The 24,966-nt window shown below is 37.5% G+C and overlaps 1 protein-coding gene across 1 annotated transcript in view; it reads right to left on the bottom strand.

Annotated features, from left to right (window-relative positions):
• The window catches only part of LOC142361510 (uncharacterized), a 61,005-nt gene that overhangs the window by 16,620 nt on the left and 19,419 nt on the right, over window positions 1-24,966 (bottom strand). The window contains exons 10-14 of the mRNA XM_075422109.1: window positions 24,030-24,094; window positions 20,954-21,060; window positions 17,603-17,714; window positions 11,797-11,896; window positions 586-625 (exon numbers count right to left, since the gene is read on the bottom strand). Coding sequence (XP_075278224.1) covers window positions 586-625; window positions 11,797-11,896; window positions 17,603-17,714; window positions 20,954-21,060; window positions 24,030-24,094 — 424 coding nt within the window. The remainder of the gene's footprint in view (window positions 1-585; window positions 626-11,796; window positions 11,897-17,602; window positions 17,715-20,953; window positions 21,061-24,029; window positions 24,095-24,966) is intronic.

Below are 24,966 nucleotides of genomic sequence, written 5' to 3'. Positions count from 1 at the left end.
CACGAATAACTATGGAAAAGTAAGCATATAAATCACCAGTAGATTTTAGCCATATCTAGAAAAATACCAAATCAAACCAGGATTTTTTTTTTTTTTTTAATATGCTCAACATTATTCTGTTCAGCTTGCTCATGTAATGGGTTCATTCTAACATTTTGTGGGATGTTCTGGGACATTTGACCTCACATTTTTAGGTGAAGCGGGCTGGTACAGACATAAATCTGCCCTGTCCATATTTGAAACTAACAGGTACAAGAGAAACCCGGTCCAGAATTGAGCTACCACCCTGCCACAAAGTCACATTTCAAGTTCTTGCTGGAGCTCATTAAGCAAAGACATTGTCATGAGCTGATCAGAGACCTATATAAGTCATATTCAATAATTCAATAAAGAATGGTACTATTTGCACACCTACCTTGTAGCACTCATGATTACCTTGTTATCACTTACTAAACATAGCATGCAACGGAAAGAATTTAGTTGGTTCTGTGGTTGCTGTTTCAAGGTGGGGCAGCTTGTGCAGGTCAGTGGTAGGAACATTACCATCACACATTACAAGAAGTTGATGATCAGGGGTTAACTTACACTTTGGGGCGCCCTCCAACAATTCCAGTGAGGCCGGGTGCTGGAAACAGAAATTAAATTCACATAAGAACTGTTAAAGCCATCTTCAAAACACTAGAGCTCATAGCTTACTGTAGCTTGAATCGTTCCTATAATGCACATTAGTAGTAGTAGTAGTATTTATTAACACTGGGAAATGTCTAGCAAATTACATATATTCTCGTAAATTAATTAAACTGAACATTTTATACAACAGTTCAAAAGGCAAGACATGTAAAAGGTACTGTGACTTTTAACAAAAAAAAAAAAGAATTATTTTCTAAAGGTGCAAAGTATAAATCAAATAATTAGGTTCTTCTTTTGAATGTTTTGTATACCAATGCCAGTCAGGCAATACATTTCATAGAAAAGCTTTGGGTTTTTTGTTGCTGTTGTTTTATTTACTTTTAAAGAGAGCAGATAAACAATTCTGGCCTGAACCATGGTTTGTTTTAATAGTTGCTTAATATGACTTTGCTTATTAGATTAACTCTCAAATTAACTTGCATCTTTCTCTTTAGCATTTTCACTGGCTAACTTTGTTGGGTTTTTTGGTTTGGTTTTTGGGGTTTTTTGTTTGTTTGTTTTGGGTTTTTTTTAAGGGGCTGAGTACTGCAGATCCTATTCTTTCTCTTTGATACACAGGTAACTTAGGGGCTTAAAGTCACTAGCATGATCCCAGATTTGCAGTAAATCAGCACTGGGATTAGACTCTTGTTTATTCTCAATATCAGGTTGCTAGGCTTTACTACCATTAAACCCATTTACCCAGCTCAGTATTTCTGAAAGAAACGGTTCTGCTCTCCTCATCCGGAGCACAGCTTCTCACCCTTCTTTCTGGCATGGACAGCATGCATACATGATACATCAGAGCTCCATATAGTATTGCAAGCGAAAGAAATGGTACAGTGGAGACATTAAATCAGTCTAGGAATTAGTAAGTGTGTTAAGCAGTCCCTTGAAAACAAATGCTGTGAAAATCTCTCACGTAGTATATTTATCCAAATTAACCCTGACTAAAATGGGCTTCACGCTTCCTCCAGGTGTGAATTCTCTCTGTTTCTGCTCCAAGCAGACTAAAAGCCACCTAACCGTGCCACTGCAGTACTAAGCTCCCACTGGTAACCTCCACTTCTCAGCAGGCTGTTTTAGATTGGATTCAGTGCCTTGGTAATGTAAACACATACCAGTGGCCGCACAGATGGTACAGCATAGCACAGATTACAGAGGCTTGCCATATTCAGGTTCATTGGAAATGATTTCCCTGAAATAGTGGTTAACAAGGTGTTTTAATGAAGTTTTTGAAGTGGAATGCTGTTGCGTAGTCCTTATCTTGATCACCCTGTTCTGTAATTAGACACGCATTTGGAATCAACACAACTAAAATTCGGTACACACCTGAACGACTGATTCAGAGACTAATTACAGCAAATAAAGTTATGGAAGAGTTCTTTTTGACTAAGGCTAGTCCATAATCACTCTGCTAGCATGGCCAGTGTGCTAGCACAATACTTGCACATTATAACTAATTCACAAGATAAACAGACTTCACTGACTATATTTTTAGTCAGAAGATGAAAAAACAAATCAACCAACCAACCAACCTCAACACATGGCAACCTTTAGAAGGTGCTGCACCTGAGAACAATTGGGAGATTAGGGGTGTTAGTATTAACTCCCCCTCTTTCCCAGAAAAAGCAGCCTGTGGTGCTTTTAGTACAGGAAAAAACAAATGCCTTCAACAAAAAACCCGCCATGAATTACCACCTCCCTACCCAGTAAGTTCTGCTGCAAAAAATGTGGTAGTGGATGGAATGTGAAAGAATCCCTTACGTTAGTGTTACACCATTTTAAATGACCCAGTGAAGATTCAGCCCTGTACATACTACCTGTGCACTCATTCAAGCAGAAAACTGCCATTCAGCACTAAAACCAACTGCAGTTTACTGAATTAAGCGCCTGGTTTGTGTATTTAGGTTGTTGGGGGAGGAGGCTGGATATGGTAAGGTCATGTTGAAAATATAGGTTCATAAAGCTAGTTAATTTAAATTATCTGTGGATTGTCACATGGCTCGCTTCCTGCTAGGCAGCTGAACTGCTCATTAAGGACACCAGATATTGCTCCGACATCAATTTCAACTTCCTGAAAGCCCTCCGAGAAAGCTCTTCCCTTGCCTGCTCTCACACAGTGGAACTTGGCTCCTACAACAAAGCAGTTCCCTAAACACTGACAAGAAAACAATCCATCTAAGAGCAGCCACTGCTCACACCTGGAGGCTATGATAGCCTTCTCCTGCTGCTTGCTGTTGCTAGCCTTGCAAAGTTCTCCAGCACAAGTACTGTAACAGCAGATCTGCCACTGAAGAGACTACAGCTACCGCTGCACATGCATGTGGCTGCAGAGCAAAGCTACATCAATATCCCAGCTGCAACACTATTAATTTCTATGATTATCCAATCCATTGTTTATTTTAACATAAGTAAGATGGGAGTGCTTGTAAGTACAATTTCATTCTACCTATATGCAATTCCTATTTAGACTTCAGGCAGAGAAGATCAAGAAAATCTTAAACTGATTATGGCTAATAATCAGTAATTTGTTACTTGTGTAAACAGCACTAGAGCACACCACCTCACCTAAGCCCAGGGCTCAGGTCCCCATTACATTTCTCCAGTAAAACTGAAAGAAGGCAATGGAAGGTGTAGCACAACCAGGTAACAGCAGGCTTCTCACTGAGGCCAGACCTACTTGTGCAAAGTTAACTGTGATCTCCTTAGATCAACTCTTGTCCCAAGATCTACTCATGCTGTACTTTATGCTTAGATCACATTTCTTGCTTAAGTATCTGTGCAGATGCTCTCCCTCCCTCCTTTCTGGAAGAAAGCTTATCTGTATCTACAATGACATGAAGAATTCGTCATACTTGTAGAGAGTATCAATCAGGCTGTAGTATCAAGTCAGGAAGATTACCAGCTAAATCAAAGCTGTTCATCTCCTTTCCCAGAAACTTTACATGACCACTTCTTGCTATCAGAGCTCTATTCACTAGTTCCTCAAGGTAGATAAAGTATCACTAAGCACAGTGTCACCTTACCTGCCACCAGTCACCCTCTTGAACTAGTTGCTTCACTTCAGACTGACAACTTGCCACCACTATCTGCCAGCTTCTGTGCCTCTGAATGGCACAAAACTGATGCACTGCAAAATCAGCTGAATGCCTTTAAGCTGGAGACCTTCCTTTCAATCTATTTATATTCTGTTCATATTCATCTGTACTTAGAGTATTTGCCTGGTGTAATCACCACACTGAATATCATATTTACTTTGCTTTACGTGTACATGATCCAAAAGAGCAGCATTTCTGCGAACATCTTCCCTCGCAGTGCCTGAGGACCTAGCCTGGTAACTACAAATTCTCCAGGTGGCTGGGCATTTAAAAGCAGTGAGTCAGTACTGGAGAATACGCCACTTGAATTCCACTGACTTCATTAACTCCCAAATATATGGCATGACTAGAGAAATGCCAGGCACCAAGTTCACTAAATTTACTTCTTTCTAGGTGACTAGGCACTAGTATAGGACCCTTTCTTTGGATTCTGTGCTAAAGGGTTTGAATCTACAAAATAAAGAATCAATTATTATTTAGCAAGCCTTTCTCTTTGGCTAATCTGTACAATTCCTCAGTCTTAACCTGTCTTTTCATTGTATGATTCTTCCTTCTAGCCTACTTTCAATCTTACCCCTTTTGAGCCCAATTACCTTAGAAAAACAAACCATCATCCTCTGTGTATACATGTACATATATTTATATTTGTCAGGTTTTTTTTCTTTGTGTCCCACATTCTTCCAGCACACCTGCAAGACCCCAAATTTTGGGTCCAATGGCAAGTTTCACCCAAATGTGAAGGATGGAGAGGAATCTCAAGAGTATCAAAGCACGCTAAGACCCCAGGACCACCACCACCCTGTGGTTAGTCAGCAGTGTAGGGACAGATTTGCACATAGATAACACAAGGTCCACTCAAGATACACTCCTTGATACAGCAGTCTCATTGTTTCTGATCCTTCATGTATGTTTTCTCTCTTTTATTGCCTCTCAATCTTTTTTATTTTCTCAACCTACAAAACTCAAAGGATGGACTTGCAAATACCAGTACTTTTAAAGCTCATATGCTGGAAAAGACAGCAAGTTTGTAATAAATTTCATGAACAGTGGTAGCAGGCAAACAAAGGAGTATCGGGAAAAGCACTGCTTCTCTCAGTTGGGGCTGTCACAGCTCCCCCCACCTCACCCTTTGTCACTCATTCTTCTCTCCTCCTCTGCACCAGCTCTGGTGTTCACACAAGCATTTCAGAGAGTGGATCCACTGACAACCAGCCCTGGCAAAAAGAATGCTTAAAATCGGCCCACATAAGCACTTATTTCAACCTGTAGAACCACCATGTTCTAATACATTATAATCTATGCCACACATATGACACCCCGTAAAATGCCCCACGGCAGGAAAAGCTCTGGCTGGAACCTGCAATCAACCTATGAGATGCAAATTCCCAGCAAAACGAGCTTCATCCCTTCCAGCTCTCGTAGTTCCCCACTGGATTTTCTGATGGTGGAAGAGCCTTATGTTTTGCCCCCTTAATAGTTCCTCTGTTCTATTCAACTCCTACTTTAATGGCCACACCCAAATGTGGCTTATTACTTCTTATTCTTCAAGCTATTTCTGTCAAAAAAATATTTCTGTACAAACCTGTGCATTTTTCAACAGAATAAAACATGATGCAATATATGAAAGAAAGAGGCCAGACTGCATGAAGCAATTTGTAAAATGTTTTGGAGTAAAAAAGCACGAAAATGCTCTGACTAGTAGAAACGATCTAAAAAGCTTTAAGTATTTAAATTCAATAGGTGACACTTCTTTCTTAGATACTTCACAAGTTCCAAAACACAATGCCTCTTGCTCACCAGCCTACAGTTTTTGACCCTAAATGGTTTGTCCCTTTTTTCCCAGTGACTGAATTAGCTCAATCAAAAGGTTATTAATTTATTTACTGCATATTCTAAGGAATGATATACATGATATACTTATCTATAAAAAACAGACATCAAAGAAGTCTACTTCTAAAGCATTATTTTTAAGCGCCTGAACTAGACAAATCTGAAACCCAAGGTTTCAACAGCTCTTACAATATAGTTGAGTAGAACTAAAAACCGCATGCAATCTTTGTTTACGGAGTCAATTATACATTCTTAATTATTCTATCTAGGTTCTCTGAACACAGGAGATATTTTTTGAAAATAATATTGCAGAAGATAAACTGGGGACTGCGGTAAACTATTAGGACAAGGACATTTCTGGAAGTATCTTCCAACACGCTTTGGAGATCAGTCATAATATTTACATATACTCAAGCACTTTAAAATCTCAAGTTGTATTAACCAGCTGTCATCTTAGTGTCAAACTCCGGTCATTTTAATGTGAAATAAGGGTCAGCACATGATTCCAGCTATTAGTAAAACATTTCTTAGCTACTGAACCCCTACTAAACTATAAATGCCAGTTTCCCACAGCAAGGCTCCTCTTGAGCCTCTTCTACATTGCATTTTATTCAGAATAAAACATCTAAATGAAAGACAACAAAATAAATACACTGCATCAACACAAATTATTTAAATGCTAACCATATGGCTGGCCGGACTGTACATAATTAAGACATTTTCACTGAGTAGTACAAACCTGGGCTGTGATTGCTAGCTTTAATGAAATGAGGGTGAATTTCTACAGACCAGGCAATGCAGCATCGCTGCAGAACAGCACTGAACTCCCACAGACTACTACAGATTTAAAAATTTGAGTCTGTGTGTCGAATTCTTCAATGCCAACTACAGAAAAGCTCACTTCACAGAACTGGAAAACAGCTCTGAAGACCCCACTATTAAGACTGAGCATTACAGACACATTTAAAGTTTTTTATTTTTTCAGGAGACCGTACATGTATAAAACCAACCTTGCTAGTGGCTGGTAAAAACCCAGGCTATTACCAAAGTACTGAGTAATAAACAGAAACCATACTTTTACCAATTGAAAGTTTAACAAATTCAGGTTGTTGATTGTAGAAAAAGATAAAAAGATTGGATTAGATGTGTTTGGTGCTTTTTCTTCATAGCTTGTATTGGTTTAAGCCCATTAGAAGAAGAGCAAAATCCAAATGAAAACTGATTAAATGTTCAAACTGGCAAACTAAATACCGTGCTCAACAGAAGTTTACAGTAAAAGCCTCCCATTCCAAACAGAAAATAACAAATCACTCTTTAGTGGATGGCATCTCTATATAGAGTGACTTCAAAAATCTCCTCTGAGTTTAAGAATCTTATCTGCAATATTAATACTACTTCAGATAACCTCTGTGCAAGTACACTCGTGTGCCCCGCTGGTCTTCAACAAAAACAATGAGAATTAAAAGAGCATCAGGAAAAAAAAAGTTAGGGAATAGCTATGAAAACCTCAGTCTTTCGCACTTGATTATGGCAGCTTTTTAAAAGATGCCACCTTCCCATACTTCTCTCTTGCAGACCTTACTCCTTGTCTACATTGCAGAGCACAAACACATGTAGGTTTCAGCCCATTCCAACATACAGGTAGCATTCCTGTACCTTTTCTTTCTGACACAGAGGACAAGATTTCATAAGAAAAAAGGAGTTTGAAATCAGCACAATGCCTTGAGATGGTTGTTCTACTCATTTTCAGAAGTAAAGATCTACCACAAATGGGGTGGTGGTGGGGAATGAGCACTCTCGAATTGACCAGAAATTCCACAGTGCTCTCCTTTCATGAGGCCTGAGCTTTATTATCCTTTACATATACAAATACACAAAAAATGTATCATATTCAAAAATGTTTTGAAATAATCAAAGCTGCAAATGAGTCAAAAGTTGAGAAATACTGACATTAAGACTTTAAAAACACTAGAAGAGCTAAAAAGCACACCTGTGACGCTGGACATAACATCTTAAGTCGCTGCTGTGAAGCATTAGTGAGATCACTCCTCAACAAAACTGCTGTAATACGCTTTTTAATCACAGGAAGAAAAATAATTTATTTTTATCTTACTGTTGCTCCCTGCAAAGTCTGAAAAACTGTAACTGAAAACTCCCTCAAAGAGTTTATCATGCAAATAGCTCAAAAATTTTGACTTACATGATTTAAACTCAGCCTAAGTGAAAGCCACCAAAACTAGGCTTTTAGTACTGGCTATTAAAGAAATACATACCTCTTTTACCTACAGTTTATAATTTTTATATTATGATACTACTACCAAAATAAAACTGCTGGCCAAATCTAGCTCAGAGCTCCACAAGTAGTGACTAGAAGGCTGAAACCATTAGAGTGACAGTGCTCCTGGATTTCATCTCTAAAGATGTAGCTGATAAACACCAGTAAATCCAAAAGCCTAAGCTCAGTACTGCCTCCCTCTCAGATACAGGGGCACTGGAGAATCCCATGGACCAGAGCAGGAGCTCTTAGGACTCCCCCTGCTTACTCTGAACCATCAAATCTCCTTTCTCTTTCCCTCTTCTCCTCTACTCCCCATTTCTAAATTTTAATCAGCCTGGTCCACTTAAATATTGGTGGAGTCCCTCTCTAGCATTTCCTAATGGGAAAGTAGAACTAAGGACTCCGATTCAGCTTCTTTTGTGGTTATGCCTCCTTCCACTATCTCAGGAAACCATCTGTAAAGCAGACAGAATACTTTCCAATGTTACTTGATGTTAGAAAGCTTAGTCGATGGTGTTTACAGAGCTTGCTAAAGATTCCTGCATGACAGGTGCTGTATGTGAAAATTATCTGTACAGCTGTCCGTACATCACTTAAGAGTAACAAACACAAAACCGCTATCGAGGTGAAAGAAGAATATAGTTCAAAACAATACTTCACAATCACTAGATACAGTCCAAGCAGAAGAGAAAAACATTTCCTTTTTTCTTTTTCCCTTTTTGTCTGGTACAGACCACGTAAGTGTTCTTTAAGAAACAAAGGTCACTCTCAGAATGTCCAAAAAATAATGAAGTGTTTCAGTTCAGGTGACATCACTCTACAAGTCAACAACTCCTCCTTTCTCCTTGCTGCTGGTTATGAAGGATTTATAATTTGTTCCTGCTTTTCCTCGGTTTTTCTTTAAAACAACATATAAAATAAGGAAGAAGGGTTATTTGCAGTCAGTCAGTCATTCTTATAGTCACTACCTCTCCTCCTGGAAGAGAACTAACACAGGAGAGCTGGGACGGGTGTGACCAAGCTGGCAATCCTTCAAACGCAGGATGTTGTTGCTGTTTTCATCAGGAAAAGCCATACATGCTTCAATCCTCACTTGGTGTGCATCCCCACAACTGCCACCATTTTGTCAGAACAAAGCCACACAGGATACATCATACCCAGACCCATGTGGGCTGTGCAAAACCACATCCGACAGGCATGCTCCATTCATGTAAGAGACAACAGCCACAGCTATTTTTGCTCAACGCCCAGTGAGAAAAAGTGGTGCAGCACTGTACAAAATGGGGCCTCAGGTGCTCACTGCTCAGAGCACTTGCTCAGGGTATGGGAGGTTCAAGTTCTGGGTTCTCCTCTGCATGTGGACACTCCAGCCCTTCCATAAGAGTGACCAAACTCCCATGGGGCATGCTCTGCTTCTCGCTGAAGCTGTTACACTTTGGAGAACAGTAATCATTTGCAAAAATGGCCCAGTGAAACAGAGGGGGAAGGAAAAGGCTGAGGGAGAAGGAGGTGGGAAATGAACATCAGAGGTGCTGTTATTAGGAATTCACCTAGGACAACAACAGTCATCTTGGTTCTGGCTTCTGTTCCCAAGATCACTTCTACATCTACCCGACAAGAGTTTTAATTTGTCTTGCCGATGGAGCTCTGTTTTAAGACAATTAAGCAGTGGGCATTCCTCCTTCTGCTCTTCACAGCAAGTTCTGGCACCCTACACCACTGTCAAAAACTAAGCATCATTAAGGTGATTCCGTTATTAGTACACCGCCAATGATTGTTTGGCAGTACTGCTTTTTTTTTTTTTTTGTTAAGTCTCACTGAAGAAAATAGGAAAAGAAAAAAGACTCTTCATAACCACTGCCTTAAAAGCATTACACATCAACAAGCAGCCTATTAAGCATTTAGATCCCAAAAATCTAACCCTTCTCTACACACAGAGAGTTTAGCTGTGCAGGTAATACGGAAATCTACCACACAACAGCAACTGAAAGAAGTGACAATATGAAGCAGTCTCAATATATCTTCAACAAATTAAAAAAAATGACTATTTATGTGGTTGTTCAAGCACTCAGAAGCACGTCAGTAAAGAGCTCTGATACCCTCTGACACTAGTAATTTACATCACAGAGGCCAAAAACCTTGTTGCAGTCTTGTACCTGGCAAGCAGAAGTGCTATTTATCACCGGATCCCCCAGAGGATTCCAGAAGTACGCTGTTTCCCGTTGCTGCTCATTAGCAGCAGTTCCATGAATTGAAACAGTTATTTATTTTATTATTTTTTTAGAGAGTAAATGCTACAGGATATTCTAAAAAGTTTAAGCTGTTCCTTTAGGAAACAGAGCCAGCACCCCCACCATCGTCCACGCAGACTGCCTAACCTGACTCCACACAGGAACGCACCTGCTTCAGCGCGAAGAGCCCTGACAACATGAGCTGAAAGCTTGCCACCCACCTCATGACACAGAGGTGCACACATCATGGTAACTCAGTTTCAATACTGTACATACTCCACCCAACCCACCTAGCGCAGATTGTTGGCTTTTTTCATTCTGTGAAGAACAGTGGTGAACGGAAAAAACTGAAACCTTAATGAACCTAGCACTTTCAGACTTCAAACAAGCTTTATATACACAGCAGATGCTTTATAAAAGAGGCGGCACAGATTAAGCATTTAGAGAGACAAGTACACATCTATTAGCTTCAGATCTTACAAATAAGTAATTGTTTTAAAATCTGCCCAGCTTTCCTTTGTTCACAAAGATATTTGCTAGGGGGTTGTCTATGCATATATAAAATAAAAAATGAGTACAGATCTTTACTTTCAGTTATGTTTACATAGTTAAGTATTCATAATTGAAGTAGTTTCTCCCTTTTCAGACCGAAGTAAGAAGAGTTTGTTCAAAGCAATCCAACAGTAAGTCCTCCTAGAAAGTGAAGAGAATCCAACAACATTTACAGACAAGAAATGTAAAGTCTTTTTGGAACAAACATTTGGTAAACAATAGCAGCACAGATCATTTCACACTAGGTGACCCATACGCAAATACTTCAGATATACACTCAAAACGAAGATGGACATAATTAAATTCCAGTATTTTGACTTTACTTCATAAGTCAATTAAAAATAAATCTTGCAATAGTTGCAGTACATCACAAATTCATACAAAATTAAATATTAAAGACACATTAATTTGAAGCTAGATTTAGTAGTACAGGGTCAGAATTTAAGCTGATTAATTAATATGCACTGTGAATAAAGAATTAGATGCAGGTCATTAGCATTCTCACTGCAGTATCGTATTAAAAAGTTTTGAATTGCATCTGAAAGCTGTAATTACCTACACAAGCAGCTACACATTAAACAGGTTAGCAGTAGTATCTACAAAAATCCTTTGCAGTAACATCAGATAACTAAGCCCTGAAGAGAACCTTCAATTTCCTTAAACTATACAGCTCCTCATATACTGCAACGTCACAGCCAGACACTGTGATAATTTTTTGCTAGCTGAATAACATTCTTAATGTTTACTGCCAGTGAAGTTTAATAGCATTACTGAGTTTTAATAACATGGTAGAACAGTAAGACACTGTTGCACATCAGAGTAACCATGGGTAGGAAAACAAAAGACAAACAAGGAAAAATAAAAAAGGTAGGAAGGGACAGTAGCAGCAAAAGAAGGATAGCGAGTCTCAAAGGACAAAAAGGTGGACTTCCAGAATTTTCACTTTACCATTTTGTTTATGTCTGCACATGCCATTTCTACACCAAACATACATACCTTTAAAAAAAATTATGATTTCACTATGCACAGCGCAATGAAACTGAACACAACTAAGTCTTTGCATGTTAGTAATGCTCAGGAGGAAAAAAAAAAAAAAGTAACTTTAAAATTCTTAGAGGGTAATGTGAATATTTACCCATGCCAGTTCCAGCTGGTGCAATCTCTCTGGAAAAGATTTCTACAGCTTCTTTTTGCTTATGGTGTACAGCAAGCCAAATAACAGCTTCCCGAGGACCCTGCTTCAAAAAAGTAGAAATTACATTAGCTTAGATGCAGAAGATCAGTTAAATTTACCAAATTGGAAAATAACAGTATCTCAGCATTCAAGTTAAATCTAATGGAAATGTTTCGTGCTCACTGCTACAAACTACAATTTTCATTCAGTGACTTTTCATCCAGCATCACTATAATTTTCTGTTAACATTTCATCATCTTTTTTATTTTGCTACCATGAAATTGACTCTTGGTTATTTCAGACTGCTAGGACAGTGTGCTGCATCTCCAGCATTCTCAAAGCATCAATTACTATAATTAAGAGTACTTTATAAGAAACTAAATACTTGGCTTCACTCTCAGTGGAACCAGCAAACAAACTTTCCTCTTATTTTAAGTGCACTGAAAATACACTGAGGTCAAGTTAGAAAGCCAGGTTTACTTCTCTTAGCATCAAGTAGCAAGCAGATTTGCTCATGGAAAAGAATTCAGACGTAATCCTTGGGAGTTAAATGGGAGAACGGAACTTGCAACAGCCACCACATTTCCAGAGAGCAGGCACTCCTCTAAAGGTAAACCCAGCTAGTACTCTGCTTCCTACTCTACAGTCAACTAACAGATGCACCTTTGCAGGCAAGCACTCTCACTTTTTACTTCTCTAAAAATCTCTTTTCTGCCACTGGAAGATCTGCCACTGGAAGATCTACCACTGGAATCTATACACAGACAAAAGCCTTAGAGTGAACATTAGGGCAAAGTCTGCCTTTGAATCTCTAAAAATGTGAAACCTGCTCAAAAATACAAGTCTGTCCCCAAGTGTCTCTTGCTTGTCCCAAAGCACAACCATTTCCATCATATGTATAAAATGGAACAGCACAAGGTCTCAAAAACCACTAGTCAGGAGTTTCCCACACAGCACTACTCCAAGTATGGAGTTCTGCAGCTAGGTATTTCTCTCTGGAAGTCAGTTTGGTTTGGTTCTTTTTTTGAGCACAAAGTTTCTAAAGGTTCTTTGCTAACCTTACATGAAATTCTTGGCTTATTCAAATCAATGTATAATTCAAAAAAGGAGGAGTTTGACTATAAATACTAGGGGATTTCTTCCAGTGTTTATGTCATTTTTATGTCAACAGGAAAGGACACACTTCATGAAAGCACGAAAAACATACCAAAGTCTGGGGTTTTTTTGTTATTTTACAGAGCTCAGAAGACTTTATAATTCCAAAAATGCCCTGTCTAAAGAACTCTTGTAGACTTGGTAGCTGTTCTACTGAAAATGCAGAAAAGCAAAGAAAAATGAACATATAGCTACTTAGGATACTGAAGACGACATTTTCCTGGAAGAAAGGATCAACTGGACTTTCGGAAGATCTAAGCCCCTCTGAATCTATGCCAGATGTTTGCTACAGCAGGAAATGAATATACAAGACTAAATCGCCCATTTTTAGTTTATTCCAACTTTTTTCCTTACATATAATTTCTGAATTATTTAATAGCTTCCCATTTGTGCATAAAAACAGAAGAATATTTTAAAATAACATTTTTCCTCCTAGTGTAACACTTTTAATGCATTATAGCAAAAAGCCTATTTCTTTCTAAAATACAGAAACCATTGAAGGATACAGATGCTGCTACAATTCAACAGTCCCAACCTCAAAACGCAGGGGCTGAGGGGCAGAGCAGAGGGGACATCCTTTTCTGGTCAGATGAAAAGAATGGAGCCACAACTCCTTGAAGGAGTCCTCCCTCCTCCAGGCTAAGGAACAGCATCATCCTACACAGCACCAAACTTCTCATCACTTAACACTGAAAAGACAGAGGAACCTTTCTTCATGCTAACAGCATCTTTCCTCTAATAGATAGGAACAGGAAAGAAAAGGTAAACACCCTAAAATTGTTCTTACATGCAGGCAACTGTTAGATGAAATGACTTAAAAGTTGTGGTCAAACAAAACCATGTCTCATCCTTCTTGCTGTATGTTTTTATGTTTATTCACTACCCAAAGCTGAATGGGTGTCTCTGACTTCAAGAACTAGAAATCGTTTAAACAATTCTAAAATTACTTGAAGCAACTGTCAATTTACAAAGCTGGCAGTGAAAAATGCTAAGACTATTACACCTAAGAAAAATTAAAATTTACACATTACAATTCCAGTAAATTTAACAGTACCATAACCAAACAAGTCTTTTCCCCTCCTCAAATTTAAGACTTGATCAAACATTTTGAACTTCAAAAAAATTTTTTTTTCCTCTTCAAAATAATCTGAAAAACTACGTGCTGGATCTGAACTCCTACATTGTCTTTTAACACATCTCCTAAGTCTAGTGCTATTTATTTTAATTGCCCACATTTCTGTAAAGCTGCATGTTTTAAAAACATTACATAAACCAGCACACTGAATATTAGCTTTTGAAATGCTGATGTCTTGTATGCCAGTATCATTTTCCTGTGTGTATACAGTACATTTTTCCCAAAAGCAACATTATTGAACATATCAACATTCGAAAATCTCAAGTCAATTTCTGGAATTTAAGTAACTTCAGCAATGTAGGAACACGGATGTATTTTCTAGCAGCAGCTGCTGAAATGGTGTTTATCATAAATGTTGTAATTTGCTGCACCAAGCATTCTGGTTACTGTAAGAGTATCCCAAAGAGACCATTATGTTAACAGACTACTAAATCCTCTATTCCAACTCAAATACATGACAAAACTCCAGTACGAACAAGCTCACTTATGCCAGCTCATACAAAAGGAGCAAAACTTCCTGACTTTACAGCTGCTGCTCACCTACAACCCAATAATGAAGGGCCTCCTTCTTTCAGTATGTTTAAACTTAAGTCCTAAATATTCATAAAGTTGAAAGACGACATACAGGGAAACACACAGTTCATTTCTCAGACTCCAAGCTCCCAGTCTGGAAAATACCTGCCACAATACTATCACGCAGGAAATCCTGCAAACTTGATTCACATTTTTGTTAGTTTATGTCAATACTCGTGTAGGCAAACGCTAGAATAAAAGTTTAGCAGCACCAAGGTAGAAGATGTTATATTATTCCAGCAGATCATGTATCACTGAAAGGATAGAAATTTCCTTCGATGAATACAAAAACAGATGTCCAGATCAAGATAATATAAATCAGAAAGCAATCAGTTTTCCAATTTAAAAAAGTTTTTACTACATTATAGTAAAAAATTGTTGGTACACAGAAAATATGCACCCATGCCATAAACTTAACAAATGCTTCTTTTTTTTTTTTTTTTTAACATTCAGTGTTCCCAAAGCTACCAAGAGATTCACTAAATTACTACAAATAATAATTAATAGGAAACACTCTTGCAGAAAACTTCTGTTACGCATTCACATCTGCTTCCTGGTTCTAAACTGTAGCATGTCTTCAATATTCTATTTCAGTTCTAGGTTTACTTCCTTGCCCACAGATGCAAGATACAATGGTCTATGAAAATAATAAACTAAATCCTGTTCCAAGTGGGTGAATCCAGTATTGAAACTGGATATATAACTATTTTAAAGTAATTTATCTTACAACATCATAATTAAAACAAAAAATAGCAAAACAGTTATATTTCATCATCTTAATGTGTCGCAAATTGGTTAACAAAGGGTTAGTAGAAATAACAGACATAGCACATGCATTTTTTATACAGCCAACTAGTATCTGATATACTATTAATAGATAGCCTTCCACATGAAACACAGCCAGTATTTCTAAACCATTGATGACGTGACACTGTCACAGCCCCTTCTTCCTCCCCAACAGAAAACCACAGAGCAGGAGATACTAAAAACTAAACGCCACTGAGGTTACTCAGTGCTGATTCAGGTTCCTTCCTGGCTCATGCTGGGCTGCTGCTGACAAAGCAAGCTATCAGAGTGGCAAGCAATCACCACGTGAACAAGCAGGGAAGAGCGAGAAAGGAAAGGAGGCAAGCACTTCTTGGTTTCTCAAGGATACTTTGTGCCGCCAGGACAGTAATGCTCCACACAGCAGCTCAGACTACAGAGTACAGGCCCACATAAGCCTGAGGTATACAGTGATTTCACAGTTGCAAAGGCAAACCTTCGCACCTAGTTCAACAGACCTGGGTGAGAATTAGTCCAACCACACCAGACATCTACCATGAGCTCCAAATATTGTTCAACTTCTGTCCTGGTATTCATATATGTATTTGCTTCTCCTCTTTAAATGCAGATGGTAGAATCGAGAAAGCAGGAACTATTTTCCTTGTGTGTTAATATACTGCCTAACATAACATGGCTCTGGTTTTGAGCAGTTACTTGCAACTCAAATAACCATGTCTAATTTCGTACAGAAAGATGTGATAGGAAAGAGCGTTTAAGAGACTACATTATTCCTACCAGAAGCCCCAAAGGGCAGATATTTTCCTTAGGATTCTATGACTTTGTATTTCAAATGGTAAAGCAAACCCCACTCCTCAACCCTTCCTCCAAGCTACTATAGCTGCTTTCCAGCTGAAATACAAATACTCAATTTTATTTGGGAAAGTTATTTAAAGTACCATAAGCAAGGCAAACTGAACAATAAGGAAGGAGAAACTGCTCTTTTTCAAATCACTATTCACTCTACACAACGAGACAGAAAACTTTCTATGTAATGATTTCATTAAAGAATGTATTACAGTGTGTAATCATAAAGAGTTGGTATGAACAGAACACTGACAAATTCAACATCTGGAACATCTGTTCCTATGTTTCAAAATTTTGATTCTGCAATGTCAGTAACACACTTTACATTGCAGAGTTTATGTTCCTAAATGGGAAGAGACCACGTTATAAAGCTCGTTCATCTGGAAGCAGCTTTTGCTGTTGTGCAGAATGAAATTGAAGTTCAAGCACTAAAATGAACAGCCACAGATATAACTTGCCCAATAGAACACTTAATTTCTATAGTAAGTTTATAGTCTTTCTCCACATCACATTCTTGTTTCCTGTACATACAAATTGTGGGGTATTGTAAGTGTTGGCACTCCTACGATCAAACTCAGAGAGCTGAGTTTTGCCACGCATACCTTAAGAGTTCTGCAAGACTGCCATTGACAAAGAAGAATTAGATACTACTGTTTCGGAACAAACTAAACTGTCTAAATATTTAAAGTGCACGTAACTGAGGACAAGATTTATAGTCTCTTTCCTTTAAAAAAGGACTTCCATATTCTACATTAGAAAAACAGACTATGGGTATCACAGCGGCAGTGACTATGGCCATCTTTCATGTGCTTACAATGAATTTAACAAGTCCCAAATCACAATGTAGGATTATATACTTGAAGATTTGTTTCACAAATAGTACTCACAGACAGTTTTAAAGTTGCACAGGCAACAATAATTCTGCCATTTTCTAACTGTAACCTTTACAATGTAGTCTTTTAGACTTTTATCTAATGCAATATATCTACATCATGAGAACTTTTATAAGAAGATATTTCTTCATATCAACATCAGAACAGACTACAACAACATTTTTGTAAGATTTCATATCAGTGCTTCTGGAAGACCCAATACTGCAAAGGCCTTGTCAATGTTAATTTTGTACACTAAGTACTGAAAATGAATTCTTTGCAAGATGATGGGGTGAAATTCCCAAGATGATACTAACTTCCTTTAAAGTTGTGGAAAAGATAACAATATGGAAAGATTACAAGAGGTCAGTAAAAGTTTAAGAACACTCCACTGAATACTTACACCATCTATACTCCTTCTAGCATGAGGTCCATATGTATCTTCAGACCCTAAAACCTGTATGTTAACTGCACTGTAATCTTCATACCCAAGCTGACTGAAAATAAGACGAGTCCTGCAACAAATGATTTTTTTTATTAGTAAACTGCCTCAAAAAATATTATCTGAAGTAGCCCTGTGTGGTCCACAGGGCTTAGCTCTGTCATGTAAACTGGACTGTGAATACTTTACACTAAGCAAATGTATCTGAATACTACAAATCAAGTGACTACTGACAAGGAAGTTATGCTTCTGAATTTATCCCTAGATTTCAAATTGAGCCTTTGTTTATTTAAGTTATTTGCAAGATGACAGGCAAAGACATATAAATGGATTTCAGCTCTTACTTTTATCTTTAAAACAAAGACAGCTTGAAACATAATTACAGTACATGCAATCTTCCGGCCTTTCATACTGGTAACTCCGTTCTTAACCCTGTTTCTGCTATAACGCATTACGAACTACCAATAAATACATGAAATACATGCCTCATTACAATCACAGGCACCAATGAAGAAAAATAGAACTGAAGAAGGAACTTTTATTCAAACCTTAAAGGTATTTATTTTGGATTAATGAACATATGACTCAGATGTCAAAAAGTTTTCAAAGAGAATGTTTCTTCATTACTCGTGTCCTTCCAGTCTGGCACTGAAATCCCTCAAACACTTTCTAAAAGAACATTTCCACCAAAAGCACACTGTGTCAAGAGTGCCAAGTTTGGCCAACCATGACTGATAATGGGGATGAATATTACCTCATTTTTATACACCGTGAAAACACACAGTGCTTTAAGAGAGCCAGGAATTAATACTGGGTTTTGACAAATATTAAATTTGGATTAAATAGATTGTTTGCAACAACTCTTTGAAAACAGTCTGACTCTCAAACACTGAAACTGAAAATGACTGCCATAGTTTTAAAAAAATAATCATATGAAGTCCAAAATCCAAAAAAATCACAGTAAAAAAAGAATCCAACCATTAAAACCAGTCCAGCGAATTAACATCTTGCAGATTGGAAAAATAAGTTAAATTTTGAAGCATCTAAAGTGGTTTCCTAATAATCTTGGTCTGGCACCCTTCTAGCTGTATAAAAGATTTTATCAGTTGAAACACTGGAATTATGTTAGGGTAAGAAAAATATTTTGCATCAGTGGAACATTTTGAAGACACTGTTAATATATCATCATTATTGCAAACATTAGCATGGTACCTGAAAAAATTAAGCCGTGTAGAGCACTTAAATACAAAATTTAATTTTCTCATTGTTGTAAGAAGATCAAGGTGGTCCACATACCACAATGAGGTCGTCTTTATTTTTATGACCACAAAAGGACAGATACTTGATTTAAGGTATCTAAATTTGCAAGCTGTGTCTGTAATAAGTTCTTTTGAGTTATTTATCTACAAACATTAGAGTTAGATATACTAGAGTTCAAATTACATTTTGTGGGTAATTTCTAGCACTTTTCACGTGTCTTGGTACTACAACAGAGAACCATCAAAAATAAAAGGATACCAAGGACTACTCCAAAGACTTCTTCACACACATACTGCCAAAATCTCTCCTGCTTTCCAAAATGAACAAACAAATAAAGAAAAAGCATCTAAAAAAGAAGTGAAAGAAGTCATATTACAAGCTGCCAAAGCTGCTTAATGGCTTCGGCTGCCAACTAATTTGACCTGTACAATTGAAGGACCTTAAATTTGTCCACCTTATTCTGTACTTGCTGCCATTACACTAGTAGGCAGAATTGAATCTAGAATGGATTGGAAGCTGGCTACTTGAAAGATCATGTCCTTACGACGTTCTCTTGCAACAGGAATTGGTGAAAAGACTGAAGTCAGAGCTTCCTAAAGAGATGCAGCTGCTGGTGGAGCACTCTGACAGTGATCAGAATAGCTTAACTCTTATTCTATACCTGGGCTGACACAGACAAATCTTTCAAAAACGTTGAATAAACAATTCCACACATTAAGCTGTTTAAGACTGTGTTTGGGATGGAGAATATGTTCATGAGCAGTACTGTATTTTGTGATTTTTAACATACAGAACAAGCCACAGCTGCTCCAGGCATGCCTCATGGGCTAGAGGCCACCTGGCAAGCCAGTTAGCCAAAGGCTGGCTAACTCCCATCAGCCGCCTTCTGAGCACTACTCATAACAGGCACAGAAAGCAGGCTGAATTAATCTTCTAGTGGTCACAGAGGCAGCAGCACCACAAGTTGTTTCAATCAGACAAAAGATTCATGTAGTCTGTTCTGAAATAATGTCCAAGAGCAAACATGAAAGGGGAAACATATCATTCTGTTTTTTCCCAAAATGATCGCCTAGCTTCCAGAACGATTGCTTTTTGGAGACTTCCGAGTCCCCAGGTCTTTGTATTTAACAACTCTTGCAGGTTTTTTTCCTTCATCGATTTTCTCAGCAGCTCTTAGACACATACACTTTTAGCATTCGCACCACTCTGAAGAAAATCTTACATTCTGTATCAGTCCACTCTCATCGGCTTTTCAGTGGTGCCCAGCAACAGGACAAGGGGCAATGGGCACAAACTGAAGCAGAGGAAATTCCAGCTGAACATGAGGAAGAACTTCTTCACTTTGAGGGTGATGGCGCACTGGCACAGGCTGCCCAGAGAGGTTGTGGAGTCTCCTTCTCCGGAGATATTCAAGACCCGCCTGGACAAGGTCCTGTGCAGCCTGCTGTAGGTGACCCTGCTCTGGCAGGGGGGATGGATTAGATGATCCACAGAGGTCCCTTCCAACCCCTACCATTCTGTGTGATTCTGTGACAATATGACTAAAGGTTTATCAGGCTGCAGGCTGTCTCAAAATTGTAAAACTGTCCAGCAAACAATCGTCACATTTTACAAGGTACTAAGTTTTCTTCAAAATGCAAACTTGGTAAACTGCCTACATTTAATAGCACTAAGATTTTTGATAAAAAGAAGTTCTGTGAAAATAAATGAAAATTAGTTTCACATGGGTTCCTCTCTGGCACCTAATAAATTTTAAGCTGAATCACAGCTTTACCCTCATTAATTTTGAGTTTCTTCCTGCTATTCAGCCATCTATTTTCAACAGTATTTGAGATCTTTCTCACTCTGTCAAACGTAGCTGAAGTGTAGTTATATGTTAAAAACAGGTCTCCTAAGCAGGCTACTTCTGTATTGAAATGTCCTCACAATTAGAATATTATAATCTTCCAGGGTTCTTACAAGGTTAATATGGTTGCCATCACATGTCACAGTTTTACTTTTCATCTCTGAAAATAAAGAGCCAAAACCCCTTCCAAAGACCCAAATACTAACCTTTGCAGAATACTTTCCGCAATGCGTTTTCCTTTTTGTATTGCCTTTGGACCTCCCACTGGACAGACAGCAGTAGCTCTGAAGCCATCAAGGTAAGTGGCGTTTACCTAATGATAAAGGGATTATGAAATTACGTGGGATTCAGTATCAATATTTTATAAATGCTCTCTGATAATCATTATCCGTACATTAAGCAGAGGCACAATAGCATGAAACCATCATCATCACAAAAATTGACTCCATTATTTAAAATTCAAAATTCTATTGGAATGCTGGAGGAAGATTAAAATCTGCAAAATTCTGAAATTCTGAATCATTTCTCACAGTCATCCTTAAATTCTCCTGTACTTACCTACTTTGATACATAGGACACATTCTGATGTTGAAAAGATGTGTAATGTATCACGATGAAATAGATCAGACAGATGTTTCCCAGAAGTATTAAATGTGGGAAAACAGCACACAAACACATGCATACACAAAAGAACATACTATACATTGCAAACATTTAATTAATAAGCATTTTACTAGACTTCCAGTTCTACAGCTGCTTAAAAGAGCTCTAATACAGTGAAAGCAATGACTATAATGCATGGCCATAAATGGTAGATAAGCTTTAATAGGTCCATCTGAACTAAGTGTCATAAGCATTTTCAACACTTGTTAACTTAACAGAAAAACAAAAACAGAAAATTAAGAACCTGGTAAGACACTCATCATAACTCTCTACAACCAGAAAAGTTTCTCCCACAGTCAATTTTCAAACACTTTACCCAGTCTAATTTTAAATGTCCCTAAAAACGGTGTTTCTGCTATTTCTTTGGAGAAGCTACTTCACAGTAATGTATTTCTCATTATTCTTCCCCAAAATTACCTTGTATCTCACTTTCTCTTATCATTGTTTTACTTACTACACTTCACCTTTAATGCATCAATTATTTTCTTCTACACTTGCTGTGAAGTTACTGAAAGATGTAACACACACTTAAAATATTTCTAGTTTGTTGTAACACCTATTCGGTCACTTCTTAGTAAAGTTGAACATATTGTTCATTTCCTAAAAATTACTTCCAAAACAGGTGTGCAAAGCAAAAGGCGTCCGTTTATCACTGACAGCCAATTAAACAGTTTCAAAAAATGGAAATATTTCACAGGAAGTCTAACTTGCATCTTTCAGAATATCTGTTTAATATACAAAATATATTAAAAAATATTACTAAACAGATCATTTCAAATGCCCTATTTAAGACATAATACAAAATAAATGAGAAATAAATTATTTTTATTTTACTACTATGTAAAAAACAAACTCTCGTTCTGTTTTGATAAACCATGAAATGGAATAAACAACTGGAAAATCTCAAATCTCAGTTATTTCCTTTAGATATACAGAAGCATGGAAACTTAAAGTCAAGAACAAAACTGCAGGAGGGCAAGGCTGCTGAACAGAACAGTTGCTGAGAAGCAGCAAAACACACTCTGCTTCAGATCACACACTTGGACCAAGGAAGAAAAAGTATTTCCTGCTTCATACACTCACTGCCTTCTGCATCTGCCCATATCAAATGCCACTATTTACTACAGGAAGAATAAGAGCATCAGCATAGCTATCATTTGATTGATGGAATTTGATGTTTTGTACAAAAGTATACTCTTCATGCTAGGTAATTTTTAGGACTTCCAAACTGGCTTCTCCATCAGTTATACAAAGACACCATAAGCCTCATTTTTAAAACTAAACATCTTTTAAAAATGTGCTTATAATTTACGTTTTAAGACTTCTTTGTTGTTGTTTCGAACACAACAAAAACATAATTTCAGATTAAAAAGACACAGTTATTTCCAGATACAGATAATGCAGACATGCATCACTCAGAGAAATCTGTTGTTCCAGCATTACGCAACTACAACTCTTGAACTAATAATTAAAATTCCGAGGAAATGCAAAAAGCTGACAAGACAATATTGCACTGAAATTGTAGGCTGCCTATCAGAAAAAAAAAATAAAAATCAATGCTTCATTATATCAGGTGAAAGTTTAGAAAAATTTATGTTCACGTTACACTCCCATAATACTTTTAAAATATCAAACCCCTTTTTTGTAGAGCTGATACAAATGTGATTACTAGAAGGCTGACAGAAGTGAAAACTTACTAAGCATGTGAGAAAAGGGACCTGTGGTACACAGATTCTAAATATGCTAAAATTTCGACTCAAAAGTGCTTTGTCAGTATGCTTCAACTACAGAGCCTTTACAGAGAGCTCTTCTATTTTGACTTTACAAACCCCCAAAACCAAACCTGCTTTGGTGATATTATTATTAAACTTTGAAATACTGTGTCGTTTCAGAACTGTAACTCTACGTTATGCAAAACTGGTTTCAAAAGTGTCAGAAATATTTTAAAAATGCCGTCAAAAGTCTCAAAGAAAAATTATGCTCAGACACACATTATGTTACTTAAACAGAAATATTACCACAGTTCCCTGCTTCGGTTAACTCGCTTTTGATAAGGCTGTGCTAAGCAGTTAACTTCTGATCTCGACCTTACTTCTGTAAGAATCAGTTTTGCCACTAGTTTAAACAAGAACAGAACCCAGCCCTACTGGTACTTCACCAGAATTGTATTACCTCAGCAGGGAATGGAGACCACTAGTAGACTATACACTTTTTACTATAAGTGTAGGTTTCTTTCAAAAGAATATTTCAGGAGACTGACTCAGTCACAGCCAAATTTCACACTGAAATAGAACAAAATTAACATGCCAGTATAAAAATCAAGTATAAAGGTGTTTGTGGGCAAAAATGTTCTAAAAATTATTGTTCTTACTATAAAAGAACCATCCTAACCTTCTCTGGAGGTTTGTGGATAAGCCTGTTATACAAGTTAACATGTTTTTATGTATCAAATAAGCAAAAAGAAAGAAAAGGCAAACCTTATTTCGTTTACTCTCAGGTCAGGGAGGATGAGGATTTTAAAGTGGTAACAGCTTGTGGGAGAAAACATTTAGTATTTTCTCCAAAACACAAAATTTTGTAAATCAAAAATACCTTACACTCCACAGAGAGAGACAGTACCTTATAAAACGTTGAAGGAGGTGATCCTTTTGCTCCATGAACTTTCACTGCCCCACCATCAAAACCTGTAGTGGTTAAAAAATCAATGTTTAAGCTTCTTCAATATAACTTCAAAGACATTCTTTCGTGATACATATTAATGAAGTGCACTTAATTAAAAAGCAAATCACTGACAGCCATACTACCACAGAAGAGAGCAACTTTCACAAAAAAGTCCTCCCTGCCTTAGAAACACAAACAGCAAATTGGTGACTAAATTTATGACTTCAATAAGCCTTTTAATAGAATGCTTGAAATGTTTATTCATGTACTTAAAAAATACTTAACACAGAAAGCAGCCTTAGGACTTCAGACCTAATAGTTATGTTCCACTTAACAGCCAGTTACTGCACACACACAGAGAGAGCACATACAATTTACTGCAGTTGGCTGGAGTGGACTTTTCACTTGGCAAAGAAACAAACCAAGAAAGATGAGAAACCAGTGACAGCTTATTTGCTGATAGTAAGTGAAGGGATAACTTAACTTCAGCCTTCTCGTCAATAACAGAAACAGAACAGTCTGAATGTATGTTCCAGGGCAACTCAGTATTAGGAATATTAATGCTAAAAAAGCAACTGGAGAACATTGCTAGCATGGCATCAGGTTCAAACTTGAATTGGAAAAATATCACTAGGTGCAACTCCTTGAAAATTTGTAGTGCAGCATCAGCACCTCATGTCAGACAGACAGAATTATACCATAGCTCACCTGTACCTAACCTGTGCTTGCAAGTATTTAGGAAGCAGTTCAAAGCTTTACACGAACACTCTGAAGAAATGAAATCAGAACGTTATCTGAAAAAGTGAATGTGACTAGCAGAAATTTTACACGTCACTCAGATAACATCATCACACTTTCTGCAAGATCAATGTAAGTTTAATTTAACTCTTTCAAT

Source organism: Opisthocomus hoazin, chromosome 5, assembly GCF_030867145.1.
Source record: "Opisthocomus hoazin isolate bOpiHoa1 chromosome 5, bOpiHoa1.hap1, whole genome shotgun sequence".
Taxonomy (NCBI): Eukaryota; Metazoa; Chordata; class Aves; order Opisthocomiformes; family Opisthocomidae; genus Opisthocomus; species Opisthocomus hoazin.
Note: the sequence above shows the minus strand (reverse complement) of the source record. Positions and strands in the feature narration are given on the sequence as shown.